At 35.7% G+C, this 19,742-nt stretch overlaps 1 protein-coding gene across 1 annotated transcript in view; it reads right to left on the bottom strand.

Annotated features, from left to right (window-relative positions):
* The window catches only part of LOC120595419 (disintegrin and metalloproteinase domain-containing protein 32-like), a 168,961-nt gene that overhangs the window by 118,788 nt on the left and 30,431 nt on the right, over window positions 1–19,742 (bottom strand). The window contains exons 5-6 of the mRNA XM_039853518.1: window positions 14,919–14,995; window positions 13,174–13,351 (exon numbers count right to left, since the gene is read on the bottom strand). Of these exons, the coding sequence (XP_039709452.1) occupies window positions 13,174–13,351; window positions 14,919–14,995 (255 nt within the window). The remainder of the gene's footprint in view (window positions 1–13,173; window positions 13,352–14,918; window positions 14,996–19,742) is intronic.

The following is a 19,742-nucleotide window of genomic DNA, read 5'->3' as shown; positions in this document are numbered from 1 at the left end:
CTCTTTGGTTACAAACGCAACCTTTATAAATACTGGCTTTAAAAATAACTTCCAGGAATATAGAGACAAAAGCAGTAAACAAATTTCTAAAACTTATATTAAATATATATTATTTAATTTTTTTCAAAAATATAAATATGTGGACATTCAGGGAAACATAGCAGAGTGAGAAATGTCCTCAGCTCTCTCCCCTTGAAACAACAATAAGCTGAACATCTAAAAGTCAACAAAAAACACCCAAACTGCACACCAGCACGTCTGAGTGTGGGACCTGAGCATTAAGAGCTATCACAGGTCAGAACTCCAGGTGTCGGTCGGTGGACAGGGAGAAATAAAGAAGCTGTCTCCCGCAGCCTCTGGAGCTCCCTGCAGGAGAAGGGGAGGGGTGAAGGTGCGACAACTTTCCTGAACAGTTCAGCCCTGCTTGGAAGTGCTTTGAGTTCCACGCAGCCGGCAGCAGGGCCCAGTCACCAGGGCAAAAAGCAGAGAAGCGGGATGGGACCACAGAGAAACAACAGTTGATTTTTACCAGCCTTGTTTTGGCTGAGCCGCAGCCCCATACCCACAACCCAGAGGGCCCCTCATCCCATACCTTCCGAGCCCAAACACCGCAGAGAATCTGAGACTGTCGCTGACACTGACAGCGACTGAAACTAAGGGTAGTGAGCGTGTTTAAATATCTACGAGAAAATAAAAAAAAGATATTATTTGGGCTTTATACAAAGCAGGTATCCAAGAGGCTTAGACGCCACCTACTGGAAACTAAAAGAAAAGCGCCTTCTTTGCAGCAGGCTAAAGAGAGACCTTTATATAATCATTCTGGAAAAACAGCAGAATACACTTTCATTCATGCCCAGGCGAAGATATAGTCCATTAAACACCATGAACAACCAAGGTGACAAGGCACTCAGAAAAAAAGAGCAAAATCTCCAGAAAATAAGCCTAAGAACATAGAAATATGCGAATTAAATTACAGAGAATTCAGAATGGTACTTCTGAAAAAACTCAGTGAGTTCTGAAACGAGTCACATCAACAATTTCAGGAACTAAAAAAACAACTAGATGAGCAGAGCAAGGAGACAAATCGCAAAAAGAACGAAATAGAAAATCTAAGGATGAAGAACACACTGCACGAGTTGAAAAATGAAATAGCAAGCATGGGAAATAGAGTTGACCAAATGAAGGAAAGGGTCAGTGATATTGAAGACAAATCTAGAAATAAATCAGAAGGTAGAAGGGAGAAACAGAGGAATGAAAAATAATAAAAGAGAAATACAAAAACTGGCTGATAACATTAGGAAAGAAAACATAAGAATAATGGACATTATCAAATGGGAGAAAAAGGAGCAGGGACTAGAAAGCATTTTCAGACAAACAGTGGATGAGAATTTCTCAAATCTAAGGAAGGAGCTGGAGCTTGGAATTCAAGAAGTCAACAGAACACTCAATATTCTCAACCCAAAAAGGCCTTCACCGAGACACTTTGTACTAAAGTTATCAAAAATCAATGACAAACATAGAATTCTCAGGACACCCAGAGAGAAGAAAATGGTAACTTATAAAGGAAAAACCCATTAGATTATCCTCAGACTTCTCGACGCAAACCTTACAAGCCAGAAAGGAGTGGAATCAAATATTTAAACTACTAAGTGAAAGGAACTACCAGCCTAGAATAATGTATCAAGCTTAGCTCTCTTTTAGATATAAAGAAGAAATAAAGACCTTTCTAGACATACAAAAATTGAGGGAATTCCACATTACGAGGCCTACACTACAGGAATACTGAAAGGGGTCAGCTCACCTAAAACACAATAACAAAAAAAACCACATAATTAAGAGTAAAGTGACTATCAGGCAAATAGAAGCTGAGGAGTGAAACCCATACTAAGAACAGGGCATTATAAACTGAATAATAAGAGAATTGCTATAGCAAGATAGTAAAGAATGTTCAGCATACAGAGAAACAAATTGAGATAACAATGACTGAAAAGGGGAGGATTCAAAGATCCAAATTTGCAAAGGATAATGGAGATAAGGCACATGCAGAAGAAAAGGAATGACTGTATATTTATAACCATCCTTTTCATATTCATAATGGTAACCACACACCAAAGATTCAGAACTGAAGTATATAACATAAAACAAAAAGAACCACAGAGAAAACCCACAAAAGCCAACCAAAATAAAGAAAACAGAAACACAAGGACAAGGAAGCAATGGAAACACTGAGCCACCAGAAAGCAAAAGATAAATGGCTATAAGGAGACCTCATATTACAATAATTACCCTAAATGGAAAAGGACTGAACTTACCAATAAAAAAGCACAGAGTGCACAATGGATCAATAAACAAAACCCAACCATACGCTGCCTTCAGGAGACAAATCTCAGCTCCAAAGACAAATATAAACTCAAAGTGAAAGGGTGCAAAATAATATTTCAAGCAAATGGCATTCGGAGAAAAGCAGGAGTAGCGGTACTAATATCGAAAAAAATAGACTTCGAAATAGAAAAGGTAAAGAAAGATATTGAGAGACACTTCATAATGATAAAGTGAATCATGTACCAAGAAGACATAACACTTATTAATATCTATGTTCTCAATCAGGGAGCCCTGAAATATGTAAAGCAATTACTAACAGAACTAAAGGGAGAAACACACCAAAACATGATCATAGTAGTGGATCTACATAACCTACTGTTAGATATGGACAGATCATACAAACAGAAAATCAGTAAGGAAATAACATCCTTAAACGACACATTAGACCAAATGGACATAATTTACATTTACAGAGCCTTCCATCCCAAAACAGCTGCTTATACGTTCTTCTCTAGTGCACATGGTACATTCTCAAAAATCGACCACATACTGGGACACAGAGATAGCCGCAACAAATATAAGACGGTTGAAATCATACTAACCATATTCTCTGATCATAAGGCTTTGAAACTGGAGATCAACAGCAAAAAGAAATCAGGAAGAACCACAAATACATGGAGATTAAACAACATGCTTCTGAAGAATAACTGGGTCAGGAAAGAAATAAAAAGAGAGATCAAGAGATACATAGAAACAAATGATAATGATAGTACAACATATCAAAATTTTTGGGACACAGCAAAAGCAGTCATAAGAGGAAAGTTCATATCATTATAGGCCTATCTCCAAAAACAAGAATGAGCCCAAATAAACAACAGAACACTTCATCTTAAAAACTAGAAAAGGAAGAACAAATAAGCCTGAAGTCAGCAGAAGGAAAGAAATCATCAAAATTAAAGCAGAAATAAATGAAATTGAAAAGAGCAAAAAAAATTTAAAAATGAATGCAACAAAGAGCTCGTTCTTTGAGAAGGTTAATAAACTTGACAATCCCCTAGCTAGACTCACTCAAGAAAAAAGACAAAGGATTCAAATGAATAAAATCAGAAATGAAAGAGGAGAAATTATGACTGATATCACAGAAATACAAAGGATCATGCAAGAATACTATGAAAAAGTATGTAACACCAAAATTAATAACCTAGAAGAAATGGAACCGTACTTAGAAAAATACAATCTTCCTAGACTGAATCAAGAAGAACTGGAAAATCTAAATAGACAGATCTACAATATGGAAATTCCAACAATCATCAAAAATCTACAAAAAGTAAAAGTCGAGTACCAGATGGCTTCACCAGTGAATTCTACTAAAGATTCAAAGAAGACTTATTACCTATTCTCCTCAAACTCTTCCAAAAATTGAAGAGGAGGCAATACTTCCAAATACAATTTATGAGGCCAATATTACTCTGATACCAAAACCTGGTAAAGATAACACAAAAAAAGAAAACTACAGACCAATATCTCTCATGAACACAGATGCAAAAAATCCTAAATAAAATACTAGCGAACCAAATACAGCAACATATTAAAAAGATTATACACCACGATCAAGTGGGCTTCATTCCAGAGGCTCAGAGATGGTTGAACACACGCAAATTGATTAATGTGATACACCACATAAATGAATTAAAAAATCAGAATCATATGATCATATCAATAGATGCAGAAAAAGTCTTCGACAAGTAGAGCATCCATTTATGATCAAAACACTTAACAAAATCGGTATAGAAGAAAAGTACCTTAACATAATAAAGGCCTTCTATGACAAAACCTCAGCCAAAATTATACTTCATGGTGAAAAACTAAAAACCTCCCCTCTAACATCAGGAACAAGGCAAGGCTGTCTACTATTGCCACTCTTATTCAATATAATATTGGACGTCCTAGCGAATGCAATCATGCAAGAGAAAGATATAAAAGGCATCCAAATAGGAAATGAAGAAATCAAACTGTCACTATTTGCAGATGACATGAATCTCTATATAGAAAACCCTAAAGACTCCACAAGAACTCTACTAGAAACAATAAGCAAATACAATAAAGTCTCTGGATACAAAATCAATGTTCAAAAATCCATAGTGTTCCTATACTCTAATAATGAAGTGTCATAAAAAGAAGTGCAAAAAATAATTCCTTTTGCAATTGCAACAAAAAGAATAAAATACCTAGAATTTAACGAAACATGTGAAGGACCTATAAAATAGAAACTACAAGACACTATTATTAAAAGAAATCAAAGAAGATACGGAGAAATGGAAAGATATTCTGTGTTCTTAGACTGGAAGAATCAACATAGTTAAAATGACCATATTACCTAAAGCATTATACAGATTTAATGCAATCCCCATCAAAATCCCATCCGCATTTCTTAAAGAAATAGAACAAGAAATCATCAGATTTGTATGGAAGCACAAAACACACCGAATTGTCAAAGCTATCCTGAGAAAAAAAAACGAGGCTGGAGGCATCACTCTGCCCGACTTCAAATTATACTACAAAGCGACAATAATCAAAACCAAGGTATTAACAACAAAATAATTTTTGACAAAAAGCCAAAAACATTCAGTGGAGAAAGGAAAACCTGTTCAATAAATGGTGCTGAGAAAATTGGAGGGCCATCTGCAAAAGAATAATACTAGACTGTTGGCTATCACCACACACCAAAATTAACTCAAAATGGATTAACAAAATGCATAGAAGAAAACATAGGAACTAAACTCAAGGACCTTGGATTTAAAGAGGATTTTATGAATTTGACCTCATAATCAAGGAAAGTAAAAACTAAAATAAATGAATGGGACTACATCAAACTAAAAAGCTTCTGCTCGGCAAAAGAAATTGTTAACAGGTAAAGAGACAACCATCTGAATGGGAAAATATATTTTTGCAAGCAACACCTCCGATAAGGGCCTAATATCCAAAATATGCAAAGAAATCATACGACTCAATAACGACAAAAAAACAAGTGATCCAATCAAAAAATGGGCAGAGGACATGAATAGACACTTCTCCCTAGAGGACATACGAATGGCGAACAAATATATGAAAAGATGCTCAATATCACTAGCCATTAGAGAAATGCAAATGAAAACCACAATGAGATCTCACACCTGTTAGAATAGCTATAATCAACAGAACAAGTAATAACAAATGTTGGAGAGGATGCGGAGATAAAGGAACCCTCATACACTGCTGGTGGGACTGCAAATTGGTACAGCCACTATAGGAAAGAGTACGTAGGTTCCTCAAAAAACTAAGAATTGACCTACCGTATGATCCAGCAATCCCTCTACTGGATATTTACTCCAAAGACTTGAAAACCTATATCCGAAAAGATATTTGCACACCGATGTTCATAGTAGCACTATTCACAGTGGCCAGGACATGGAAGCAACCAAAGTGTCCTACGATAGATGATTAGCTAAAGAGGCTGTGGTACATATATACAATGGAATATTACTCAGCCATAAGAAGAGATGAAATACTGCCATTTGTGACAACCTGGATTGACCTCGAGATAATCATGCTAAGTGAAATAAGCCAGACTGAAAAAGTTGAAAATCAGATGATATTACTTATATGTGGGATATAACCTGAAAGCAACAAATAAGCAGGACAAACAAACAGAGACTTATGGACATGCATAATGGACTAGTGGTTACCAGAGGGTAGAGTTGATTGAGGAAGGAAGCAGTAGACGGGGTAAAGAGGGTCAAATATAGGGAGATGGGGGAGGGTGAAGTGCATAAAAGGGATGAAATATATGGTACCTGAAGGAAACTGGACTTTGGGTGGTAAACACACAATAGAGTATCCAAATGTCATATGATGATGTACACCTGAAAATTATATAATTGTATTAACCAAAGTTCCCCCCAATAAAGTTAATAAAAATTTTAAAAATAAAATTAAAATTAAATCCAAATAAATAAATAACAACCAAAATAAGAATTAAAATAAAAGAGGTCATAGAAAGTAAATGATAGATTGTTGTAGGATAAAAATATGTATGGTTCAAAGGAAACTGTAAGGTTAAGAAAAGGTGAGGATGTTCTTAAGGAAAGAATATTTGCAACAGCTATACAACAGATCAATACGTTTGTATTTTAGAGTAAATAACTTAAGAAGAGAGAGGTGGGGTCAAAATGATGGGCTAGGTAAAAGTATGGTTCACCTCCTTCATGATTGCATTAAAATTACAACCAAATTATAAAACAATCAACTTGGAAAAGTCCTTGAAGTCTAGGTGGTCATAACACATACATCTAGAAATATAAAGAAAAAGCCATGAAGAGACTAGTAAGAGAGGTGGACATACAAAATAGGCTGGTCTCGTATCCGTGTGTGGTGGTTGAGTACCAGGAGGGCAAGAGCAGTTGCAGAGGTCTTCCTAAAGCAATAAGAGGCCTTATCCCCACACAGGGGCTCTCCCAGCTCAAGGTTCAAGTCCTGGAAAGAGGAGTTCCCACAAAATCTAACAGTAAAAATCAGTGAGGATTCTGCCATCTGGGTATGACAGAAGGAACCTGAAAACCCAGACATCCTCCTTAAAGGGCCCATTCATAGACTCACTTGCTCACAGACACTCACCCTGGGCTATGGCAGAGGGTCAGCAGTTCAGGAGGTAAGACAGACATAAGGGGAAAGACTATGTTGTGTGGCATCAGGGTGAGGGTTAGAGAGATAGCCGCCATTTTTCCTTTGTCAGGCCCTCCTCCAGCGCAGTCTACAGATGGGCACCATCTTGCCTGCATTGAACCCTCCCCGTGCACTGCCAATTCTGAAGCTGCATTGGCCTGGTGAGATTGGCCAGTTTGATTTGTGTATCCCTGAGACCTAGCCCCACCCAACGCACAAATTGCCCTGGGCAAGTCCATTCTCAGGCAGCCAGTCCCACCCTGTGCTTTCCCTGGGCTACAGATTTGACAACAGCAGCTCTCGGCTTGCGCATAGCCCATGCATCCCATAAGAGACTTTCAATGGCAGGCCACAAGCCCTACCCCAAGCTACAGTATTTCTTAACCAGATCTCAGGTGTCTGTGGGCCCGAAGTGGGCAGCTGACTGGCCTTGATGTGACCTAAGGCTTTTATAGGAAGCCACAGATTCAGCACTGGCATGAAACCTGAATCTGCATTGGTCGGGTAAAATCTGCTCACTTTACTCTGATGACTCCACAGATCCCTGATCCACCCAACTCACGTATCACCCAAAGGATCTTCCAGTTGTGGAGTCTTACGAGCTCTGGCAAGCAGCCTCAAGCCTTGAAGTGCACTGGTCCTTTTGCTGAGCTGCCCCAGGGTGAGTACTGGGGGGTAACCGGACCTCAGCTCCCAGTGTGGTCTCTCCCACTTGCCTCTAGATCCAGCATAGGCATAAACCTTCCATAGAACACTTTGTAGTTCCTATCAGGTAGGTCTGAGCAATAAAAGACAGCAGCTGATTTTGGCCAAAATGGGAGCCCCTCCTAAAGAGCCACAGAACCAACATATCCAGTGGTTGATGTCAGATCACAACAGAGCACAACCTAACTAGCCCCATAAGTGAAACACCCTAAGTGTGAACTCAACAGGTACTCAAACCTGCTAGAGTGAATCACACTCTGAGGGGTTAGCCCCAACACAGCAACTTACACTCTGTGGGTGTTGCTAATTCCCACAGCCAGTAAGCTCGAGAGTCAATCCCATCCACTGATGTGCTAACATCAATTAAAGCTTAGGTACAACAAGAGAACACACACAACCCACATAAGAAATATGCCCAGAGACCCTGACTCAGGTGATCAGGGAGACTGCACCACTGAGCCACACAGGACACCTACTACATAAAGCCACCTAGCTAAGGCTGGGAGATGAAACAGATCTTCCTAATATATAGAAACACACACAAAAAGACAACTAAAATGAGAAAACAAAGAAACATGCTGCAAATGAAACAACAGGGAAAACTCCAGAGGAAAAAAAAAAACAACTAAAGAAAATAGAGGCAAGCAACCTATAGAGACAGAGTTCAAAACACTGGTTATGAGGATACTCGATGAACTTAGGAGGAGAATAGATGATCTCAGTGAGGACTTCAACAGAGAGATAGTAAGCATAAAAAAGGACATAGAAACCATAAAAAAGAACCAGTTGGAAATAAAGAACAAGTGAAATGAAGAATACACTAGAAGGAATCAATAGTATATTAGATGAAGCAGAGGACTGAATCAGTGAGTTGGAAGACAAAGTAGCAGAAAACACCCAATCAAAGCAGCAAAAATAACAAATCACAAAAAAAAAAAAGGAATTTTTAAGAGACCTCAGGGCCAACATCATGCATATCATCATCCATATCATAGGGGTGCCAGAAGAAGAGAGAGAGCAAGGGATTGAGAACTTATTTGAAAAAATAATGACAGAAAACTTCCCTAACCTGGCAAAGAAATTAGACATACAAGTCCAGAAAATGCAGAGTCCCAAACGAGGAACCCAAACAAACCCATACCAAGACACATCATAATTAAAATTCCAATCATTAAAGACATAGAGAGAATCTTAAAAGAAGCAAGAGAAAAGCAGCTAGTTACTTACAAGGGTACTCCCCTAAGAACGTCAGCTGATTTTTTCAACAGACACATTCTGAGCAAGAAGAGTCTGGCAGGAAATATTCAAAGTGAAAAACAAGAGCCTACAACTAAGACGACTCTACCACACCAGGCTAATGTAAAATGGAAGGTGTCATAAAGAGCTTCTCTGACAGAAAATAGCTAAAGAAATTCATCACTAGCAAGCCAGTATTACAAGAAATTTTAAGGGAACTGTAGAAAGAAGTGGGAAAAATCATAAATATGAATAATAAAATGGCAATAACTGTGTATCTATCAATCACTTTAAATGTAAATGGATTAAATGCTAGAATCAAAAGATACAGGGTAGCTGAATGGATAAGAAAACAAGACCCATACATATGCTGTGTACAAGAGACCCATTTCAGATCCAATGACACATCTAAACTGAAAGTAAAGGGATGAAAAAAGATATTTCATGGAAATAAAAATGAAAAAAAGGCTGGAGTAGTAATACCTATATCAGACAATATAAACTTTAAAACAAAGCCTATAATAAGAGACAAAGAAAGGCATTACATAATGATAAAGGGATCAATACAAGAGGACATAACCCTAGTAAATATGTATGTACCAACATAGGAGCACCTACATATAAAAGCAACTATTGACCAACATAAAGGGAGAGATGATTTGCAGTAATACATTCACAATAGGAGTCTTTGACACTTAAATGATGATGGACAGATCTTCCAGACAAAAATCAACAAGGAAACAACAGCCTTATGAATGAAGATACCAAATGAATTTAATGAATATTTTCAAAATGGTTCACCCCAAAGCAGCAAAAAATACATTCTTCTCAAGTGCACATGGAACATTTTCCAGGATAGACCACGTTAGGCTACAAAATAAATCTCAATAAATTTAAGAAGATTTAAATCATATAAAACATCTTCTCCTACCACAATGGTACGAAACTAGAAACCAACTACAAGAAAAAACTGGAAAATACACAAATACATGGAGGTTAAATAACATGCTACTAAACAGTGAATAGGTTTACAATGAGATCAAGGAATAAATCAAAAGATACCTAGAGAAAAATGAAAATGAAAACACAACAACTCAGAATCTATGGGACAAAGAAAAAGCAGTCCTAAGAGAGAAATTCATAGCAATACAGACCTACCTCAAGAAACAAGGAAGTTTTCAAATAAACGATCTAAACTTACACTTAAAAGAAGTAGAAGAACACCAAATAAAACTCAAAGTGAGTAGAAGGAAGAAAATAATAAAGATCAGAGCAGAAACAAAATAAATTGAGTCCAGAAAAACAACAGAAAAGATCAATGAATCCAAGAGCTGGTTCTATGAAAGGATAAACAAAATTGATAGACCTTAAATCAGACTCATCAAGAAAAAAAAAAGAGGACCCAAACAAAGCAAATCAGAAATGAAAGAAGAAAAGTAACTACAGACTCTACAGAAATACAAAAGATTACAGGAAATTACAAGCAATATATCCCAACAAATTCAACAATCTGGAAGAAACGGATATATTCCTAGAAACATGCAATAACCCAAGAGTGAGTCAAGAAGAAAACAGAAAATATGAACCAACCAATTACCACCAACAAAATTGAATCCGTAATCAAAACTCTCAAAAAACAAGTCCTAGAACAGATGACTTCATAGGGGAATTTTATTAAACATTCAAACATTCAAAGAACATCTAGTTTACTAAACTATTCCAAAAAATTCAAGAGAATGGAAAGTTCCCTAACTCTCTTTACAAATCCACCATTACCCTGATTCCAAAACCAGACAAAGGCATTATTAAAAAAAAAAAAGAAAACTATTGGCCAATATCCCTGATGAACACTGATGCGAAAATCAACAAAAAGTTAGCAAACTGAATTCAACAATACATTTAAAATATCATACGCCATGATCAAGTTGGATTTGTTCCTGGGGTGCAAGATAGTTTTAATATCCACAAAACAATTAGTGTGATACTCCACATTAACAAATTGAAAGGTAAAAATCATATAATCATATCAATAGGTGCAGAAAACCATTTGATGAAATCCAGCATCCATTTATGGTAAAAACTCTCAGCATAGTGGGAATAGAGGGAACATACCTCAACATAATAAAAGCCATATGTGACAAACCTACAGCTAACTTCATATTCATTGGGGAAAAGTTAAAAGTGTTTTCCTTAAAATTAAGAACAAGACAAGGATGTCCACTTTCAGTTACAAAATTAATATTCAGAAGTCAGTTGCATTATTATACACCAATGAAAAATTATCGGAAAGAGAAATTAAGAAAACAATCCTATTTACATCAAAAACAAAATACCAGGAAATCAAATTAACCAAGGAGGTAAAAGACCTATTCTAAGAAAATGATGTCATTGAAAAAAGAAATTGAAGAAGAAACAAATAAATGGGATCATATACCATGCTCATAATAGGAAGAGTCAATAGCGTTAAAATGGCCATACTACCCAAAGCAATCTATAGATTCAATGCAATCCTGATCAAAATACCAATAGTATTTTTCAGAGAACTAGAACAAATAATTCAAATATTTATATGGAACCATAAAAGATCCTGAATAGCCACAGCAATCTTGAGAAAGAAGAACAAAGTTGGTGGTATCATCAACTGATATCAAGCTACACTACAAGATCATAGTGATCAAAACAGCATGATACTGGCATAAAAACAGATATGTAGATCAATGGAACAAAACAGAGAGCCCATAAATAAATCCATGCTTATATGGTCATTTAATATATGACAAAAGAGGCAAGAATATACAATAGGGTAAAGATGATCTCTTCAACAAATGGTGTGGTAAAACTGAACAGACACATAAAAAAAAATGAAACTGGACCACCTTCTTACACCATGTAGAAGAATAAACTCAAAGTGGATTAAAGACTTAAATGTAAGACCTGAAACCTTAACACTTGTAGAAGAAAACACAGGCAGTAAACTCTCCAATATGGTTATTAGTAATTTTTTTCCAGTATATCTCCTCAGACAAGAGAAACAAAAGAAAAAATAAACAAATGGGATTACATCAAACTAAAAATTTTTGCGCAGCAAAAGGAAACCATCAATAAAACGAAAGATGACCTACTGAATTGGAGAAGATATTTGCCTGTGATACATCTGACAAGAGGTTAATATCCAAAATTTAGAAAGAACTCATATAACTCAACAAAAAAAAAACAAACAATCTGATTAAAAAATGAACAGTGGACCTGAATAAGTATTTCTCCAAAGAGGAAATATAGATGGCCAATATACATATGAAAATATCTCAAAATCAGTAATCATCAGAGAAATGCAAATTAAAACCATAATGAGATATCACCTCACATCTATCAGAATGGCTATCATCAATAAATCAAAAAACAAGTGTTAGCAAGGATGCAGGGAAAATAGAAACCTCATACATTGTTGGTGGGACTACAAGTTGGTACGGCCACTACGGAAAAGAGTTTGGAGGTTCCTCAAAAAGTTAAAAATAGAACTATCTTTTGACCCAGCAATTACACTTCTGGTTATTTAGCCAAAGGAAAACGAAACACTAATTTGTAAAGATCTATGCACCTTTAGATGTTCACTGAAGTGCTATTCACAATAGCCAAGATATGGAAGCAAACTAAGTGCCCACCAATAGATGACTGGATAAAGAAGTTAAGGTACATATATACAACAGAATATTACTCAGCCATAAAAAATGAAATCTTAACATGAATGGACCTAGAGTGTACTATGCTGATTGGAATAATTCAGACAGAGTAAGGTAAATACCATAGGATTTCACTTACATGTGGAATCTAAAGAACAAAAGAAACTAAACGAAAAAAGTCTCACAGATATAGAGAACAAAGTGGTGACTGCCAGAGGTAGTGGGGTTTGGGAACTGGGTGAAAAAGGTGAAAGGATGAAGAAGTACAAATTAGTAGTTGTAAAACAGTCATGCGAATGTAAAGTTCAGCATAGGGAATATAGTCAATATTAGTATAAGGGCTATGTGCAGAGACAGATGGGTACTAGAGTAATCAGAGAGATCACTTCATAAGTTATGTAAATGTATCACCACTGTACTATACACCTGAAACTAATATAAAATAAAGTTTAAAACATAACAGTAAAAATAAATCAATTAATTAAAGCAGTAACTGCCAAGAAAGTAGTAAAAATCATATGCAACTAACTTTTTCATTTATAAAAATGTCATAGTCCATTGGGTTTTTTTCTGTGTCATGGTTATTTTCAGTAAGAACTGCAAATTCATTGTTTTCATTCCTTAATTCATAAAGAATATGCTGAAAATCAACTGCAGCTTCCAGAGGCTCAATTCCATAAGAAATATTTTCAAATTGCAGTATTCCTCTGTAAAATTAAGGATAAAAATTTAAGTGCTTTTAATCAATTCTACATTATATAACTCGGTCATAATCAAAAAAAAAGGAGAAAATATAGAATGTTTTTGAGCTCAGTATTTTGACTCAAATTCTTTATGTTTGGGGGGTGATTCTGAATAAACAAAAGATCTCTCCCAATCCACAAAACTAACTTCCCATTTCATTTTTTTATAGTTATAAATGCAGCAGAAGTTATGTAATCCACACTAGGTGTACAAGTATACAGCATTTATAGTGATCAAGAAATTCTCCTGTCCTCCAGTCAGTGACTTAGCAAAAGCACTATAGAAATCTTGATGAATTTCTCCATGGTTTGAACTGATTTATAAAAATGATTACAATGCTTATATTATAATAGGCTATATATTAAGCAATTTTATTGATAAAAATATAATTTAGCAGTAATTATGAAAAGGCACTTATTAATTTTGATTATGTACATAGTCTGAATAAGAAATGTAAAGCAAGACCTTAAAAAGTAAAAACGTTTGTAACTATTCTTCCCTGAATACAGGTAACAGTTCAAGTGACTACTCCCTAAAAAACAAATTTCAGGGTTTCATGTAAAAGCACTGAGGAACATTTGTTTGTGAAACAAGGATCCTACACTACAAAATGAGAGTGACAAATTTCCTGACAGAATGGAGAACTCTCTAAGTACTAAGGAGGAAACCCTACAATTTTTAGAGAGTTTCAGATACTGATATTATTAGAAAAATGAGTACTATGTTAGTAATTATTTGTTTATATATAAAATTTGCTTCCTGTCTCTGAAGATGATTTTTCTTGAGAAAAAGCATGTCTTGTTTATCTTTATTTCACTTTATATCTCCGAACACTAGGCTAGTAGCTGGTATATAGTAGGTACCAAAAATACTCTATTTACTGGGGGGAAAAAAAAAAAGCTACCCTAAACTTAGCTCCTCAAACTTCCTGTAGTCAAGCACATTCAATTGTCATTGCTGTAGTTAAGTAAAAAAGCAAGCAAAATAAGTCAGACAGAAAAAGTTAAGAACTGTATGATTTCACTAATATATAAAATATAAAACTGAAAGCAACAAACCAATAAGACAAAAAAAAAAAACTCATAGATACCGACAACAGTTTTGTAGACAACAGTTTAGGAAAATGGGAGAGGGGGAAGGCAGATGAGGGTAAAGAGGATCAAATGTATGGTGATATAGATTTGACTTTAGGTGGTGAACACATGATGCAATGTACAGATGATGTGCTATCAAATCATACACTTGAAACCTATGTAATTTTATTAAACGATGTTATTCCAATAAATTTAATTTAAAAAATAGAGAGAGAGCAAGGACACCAGTAAATATAAATGGTCAAGGAAGTTAGAAATTCTCTGGTCAGTGAGGAAAGTAAGGAGAGGTAAAAGAAACATGTTCAACAGAGAATATAACTGAATAATCTCTTCACGAGAATTTTCTTCCAGCTCCACACTTAATGTCAACATAACAAATTCAGCAGCAAGTATCACAACTATGATGTTCACATATCAATAGCAGAAAATACATAACCTCAGTCCAGAGCACGTGCTGAGTGTGACAATGGAATTCGGATATCCTTCAATATATCCTTGGTGGTAGCATTGAGTCTAGAAAAGAAAAAAGTAAGGTGGTTACTTAAGAATTGACAAAACTTTCTAATGATTTCTTACTTGATAGAACTTTCTGAATAGTTTTCATAGGCTACACAGTTCATATCAGTATGAATAAAGTGACATTCAGAAAAAAAGGCTCCCTACATTTGCCACTTTTACTATATTAACTATATTAACTAGCATGACAAGCAATAGGTAGACTTCATAATAAGAGTTTCAATTCATGAAGAAGATATAAATATCCCAAATTTGTATTCACTTAATAACATAGCTTCAAAATATATAAAGCTGAAATCGAAAGAATAAAAAAATAGAGAAGTGTATAGTTATAGTAAAAGATTTTAAACATACACTCTGTCAGTAACTGATAAATCAAACATTCAGAATCTATAGATGATTTGTACAGCATGTTAACAACCTAGTGTAAGTAGAACACTACACTTTAAAATTGTAGCATGTGCTTTCTTTTTCAAGAACAGGGAACATTTACAAAAACAAAATCATATTCTTGCCATGAAGTATAAGAAAAAAATTTTAAACAACTGAAATCATACAAAATTTGGTCTCTGGTCACAGTACAATTAAGCTAGAGATCTAACAAATATCATCACAGAAAAAAAGGAAGTTTATATAATTTCTAAGACTCAACAGTGCTATAACTTTTGTAGAAATCAATGTAAGATTTCTTATTAACACACTGCTTTATGTAAAAAGTAAGAAGAGAAAAGAAGGAGCAAGAAAATAAAACTGATGGTCCTATACGATATAAATGAAGTAACAAGGTGTCCAATTCAATATTTTTAAAAATTTTTATTACATACTAACTATGTGCCAGGCATTATTCTAGGCCTTTGAGATATATCAGTGAATAAAACAGACCAAAAGCCTTGCTTTCATGAAGACTATATTGCATTGGAGAAACAGAAAATAAATTAAATAGATATAAATATATGGAACATCATATATTGATAATCATTGTGGATAAAAACAAAACAGATAATGTAAAAGAGTAGTAAGGTTAAGAGAGCAATTTAAAAATAGGAGTTAGTTGAGGACTAATGGAGTGATTTTGAGTAAAGACATGAAGGAAATGAGAGAGAAAAACATGTGAGTATACTGGAAAAGAGCAAGCACCTGGATCAGAAGAAATACAAAGTTTAAAGTTTGTGAAAAGAGAATATGTCTGGTATAACTGAAAAATAGCAAAGATAAATGTGGTTGGAACAGATGAGCAAGGTACAGAATAATAGGAAATTAGGTCAGGCAGGTAGAGGACCAAACTGTATAACGACTGTAGGATACTGAAATGACTTTGGTTTTCACTTTGTAAGCAATAGGTGGTCATTCTATTGCGGGTTCTGAGCAGAGAAGCGACATGATCTGACCAGATCTTAAGAGAATCTATCTGTTTTTTGTGCTGAGAATTGACTGAGGGGATAGGCAAAGTGTGGAAACAGGGAGATTATTCAAGAATTTACGGTGATGTGATGTAACTAGACCACCCAGACTAGCTTCTGCTGGGATTCCTCCACTAAAACCCATCTCATATAGCTTATTTGGAAAAGAGTGGTATCAGTGAATGAAGACACAGGAAGAGGGTGGATTCTGGATATATAATTTGAAGGATAGATTCAATAGGATTCTTGATGGATGGGATAAGGCATAAAAAAGAAAAGGTATTCAATCTACGAATTTGTTGGTGTTTGCTTTTATTATTCTTTAATTTATATTCATTTATTCAACAAAATAAAAATAAATAATTAATCAAATGGTACTTATGTTCTAGGCAAAGTGGAAGGTGCTAAGTCGATCCATCCAGTTTGTCTTTAATTTACGAAGATTTCAAGAAAGCATAATAATGGGGGAAATGAAGCAATAAATGGATTCCTTACTACATCCCTATGAATAGACTTCTGTATTAGGAAAACATTTATTCAGTGTAAAAAAAGGTTTTTAAAAATCTGTAAAACAGAAACATGGTGGAGTGAGAGATGTCCTCAGATCTCCCCCTGAAACAACAATAAGCTGAACATCTAAAACTCAACAAAAAACACCCAAACTGCACAACAGCACATCTGAGCATGGGATCTGCGCATAAGAGATATCAGAGGGGATGGAGAAGAAAGAGCAAGAAGAAGGCTGTGGACTGGGAGAAATAAAGAAGCTGCCTCTCACAGCCACGGGAGCTCCTTCCAGGAGGAGAGAGAGGGATGAAGGTGCAGTGACTTGCCTGATCAGACTGCCTGGAAGTGCCAGAACTTCTAGCAGCTAGCACCAGGGCCCACTCATCAGGGCAGAAAGCAGTGAAGCGGGACGAAACTGCAGAGGAACAACAGCTGATTTATGCTGACCCCAGTTGCAAAACTGAAGCTGAGCCACAGCCCCCAACTCCCAACCCAGAAGGCCCCTCCCCCCATACGCTCCAAGACCGATCACCACAGAACCACAGGGGAATCTGAGCAAACACTACTGAAACTGCTACTAACACTGACAGGAACTGAATATGAGAATAGCAAGTGTGATTAAATATCAACAAGAAAATTTAAAAAGGCATTATTAAGGCTTTATATAGAGAAGGGATCCAAGAGGCTTAGACGTCACCTACTGGAAACCAGAAGAAAAGTGCCTTCTTTGCAACGTGCAAAAGAGAGACCTTTATATAATAAATCTTCTTTCTGGACAAACACAGAATACACTTCCATTAATTCCCAGGTGGAGAAATAGTTCATTAAACACCATGAACAACCAAGGTGACAAGCATCTCAGAAAGAAAGAAAAAAATCTCCAGAACACAAGCATACAGACACAGAAATATGCAACTTAAATGACAGAGAATTCAGGATGGTACTTCTGAAAAACCTCAATAATATCCAAAACAACTCAAATCAACAATTCCAGGAATGAAAAAACAACTAGATGAGGACAGCAAGGAGATTGACTCCCACAAAAGGAACTAAATAGAATTTCTAGAGATGAAGAACACACTGCAAGAGTTGAAAAATGAAACAGCAAGCATGGGAAATAGAGTTGACCAAATGAAGGAAAGGGTCAGTGATATTGAAGACAGAAATCTAGAAATAAATCAGAAGGAAGAGAGAAACCGAAGAATGAAAAATGATGAAAGAGAACGTCAAGAACTAGCTGATACCATCAGGAGAGGAAACATAAGAATAATGGGCATTACCGAAGGTGAGGAAAAGGATCAAAGACTAGAAAGCATTTTCAGACAAGTAGTGGATGAGAATTTCCCAAATCTAAGGAAGGAGCTGGAGCTTGGAATTCAAGAAATCAACAAAACACCCAATTATCTCAACCCAAAAAGGCCTTCACCAAGACACATTGTATTAAAGTTATCAAAAATCAACAACAAAAATAGAATTCTCAGGCAGCCAGGGAGAAAAAAAATGGTAACTTATAAAGGTAAACCCATTACATTATCCTCGGAGTTCTCAGTGCAAATCTTACAAGTCAAAAAGGAATGGTATCAAATATTTAAACTGTTAAGTGAAAGGATTACCAGCCTAGAATAATGTGTCCAGCAAAGCTGTCCTTTAGATATGGAGAAATTAAGTCTTTTCCAGACATACAAAAATTGAAGGAATTCTCCACAACAAGGCCTGCACTACAGAAAATACTGAAAGGAGTCAGTTCACCTAAAACAAAAAAATACATAATTAGGAGTAAAGTGACTATCAGGCAAATAGAAACAGAGTAGTGCACCCCTTACCAAGAACAGAGCATTATAAGCTTAAATAATAAGAAGAGAATCACTATAGCAAGATAATAATGAATGTTCAGCATACATAGGAATAAACTGAGATAACAATGACTGAAAGGGGAGGATTCAAAGATCCAAATTCACAAAGGAGAAAGAAGATAAGGCACATGCAGAAGAAAATAGATGACTGTATAACTATCCTTTTCATATTTGTAGTAGTAACCACACGCCAAAGATTCAGAACTGACGTATATAATATACAAGAAGAAGAACCAGAGGCAAAACCCACAAAAGCCAACCAAAATAAAGAAAACAGAAACACAAGGACAAGGAAGCAATGGAAACACCGAGCCACCAGAAGGCAAAAGATAAAGTGGCTATAAGAAGACCTCATATTTCAATAATTACCCTAAATGGAAAAAGACTGAACTCACCAATAAAAAGGCACAGAGATGCACAATGGATCAATAAACAAAACCCAACCATATGCTGCCTCCAGGAGACATATCTCAGCTCCAAAGACAAATATAAACTCAAAGTGAAAGGGTGCAAAATAATATTTCAAGCAAATGGCATTCAGAGAAAAGCGAGAGTAACGGTACTAATATCGAACAAAATAAATTTCAAAATAAAAAAGATAAAGAAAGATACTGAAGGACAATTCATAATGATAGAGGGAATCATGCACCAAGAAGACATAACACTTATTAATATCTATGCTCTCAATCAGGGAGCCTTAAAATATGTAAAGCAATTACTAACAGAACTAAAGGGAGAAACACACCAAAACATGATCGTAGTAGGGGATCTACATAACCTACTGTTAGATATAGACAGATCATACAAACAGAAAATCAGTAAGGAAATAACATCCTTAAACGACACAGTAGACCAACTGGACATAATTGACATTTACAGAGCCTTCCATCCCAAAACAGCTGCTTATACGTTCTTCTCTAGTACACATGGTACATTCTCAAGAATCGACCACATACTGGAACACGGAGAGCCTCAACAAATATA

Source organism: Pteropus medius, unplaced genomic scaffold (assembly GCF_902729225.1).
Source record: "Pteropus medius unplaced genomic scaffold, Ma_sr-lr_union100, whole genome shotgun sequence".
NCBI lineage: Eukaryota > Metazoa > Chordata > Mammalia > Chiroptera > Pteropodidae > Pteropus > Pteropus medius.
Note: the sequence above shows the minus strand (reverse complement) of the source record. Positions and strands in the feature narration are given on the sequence as shown.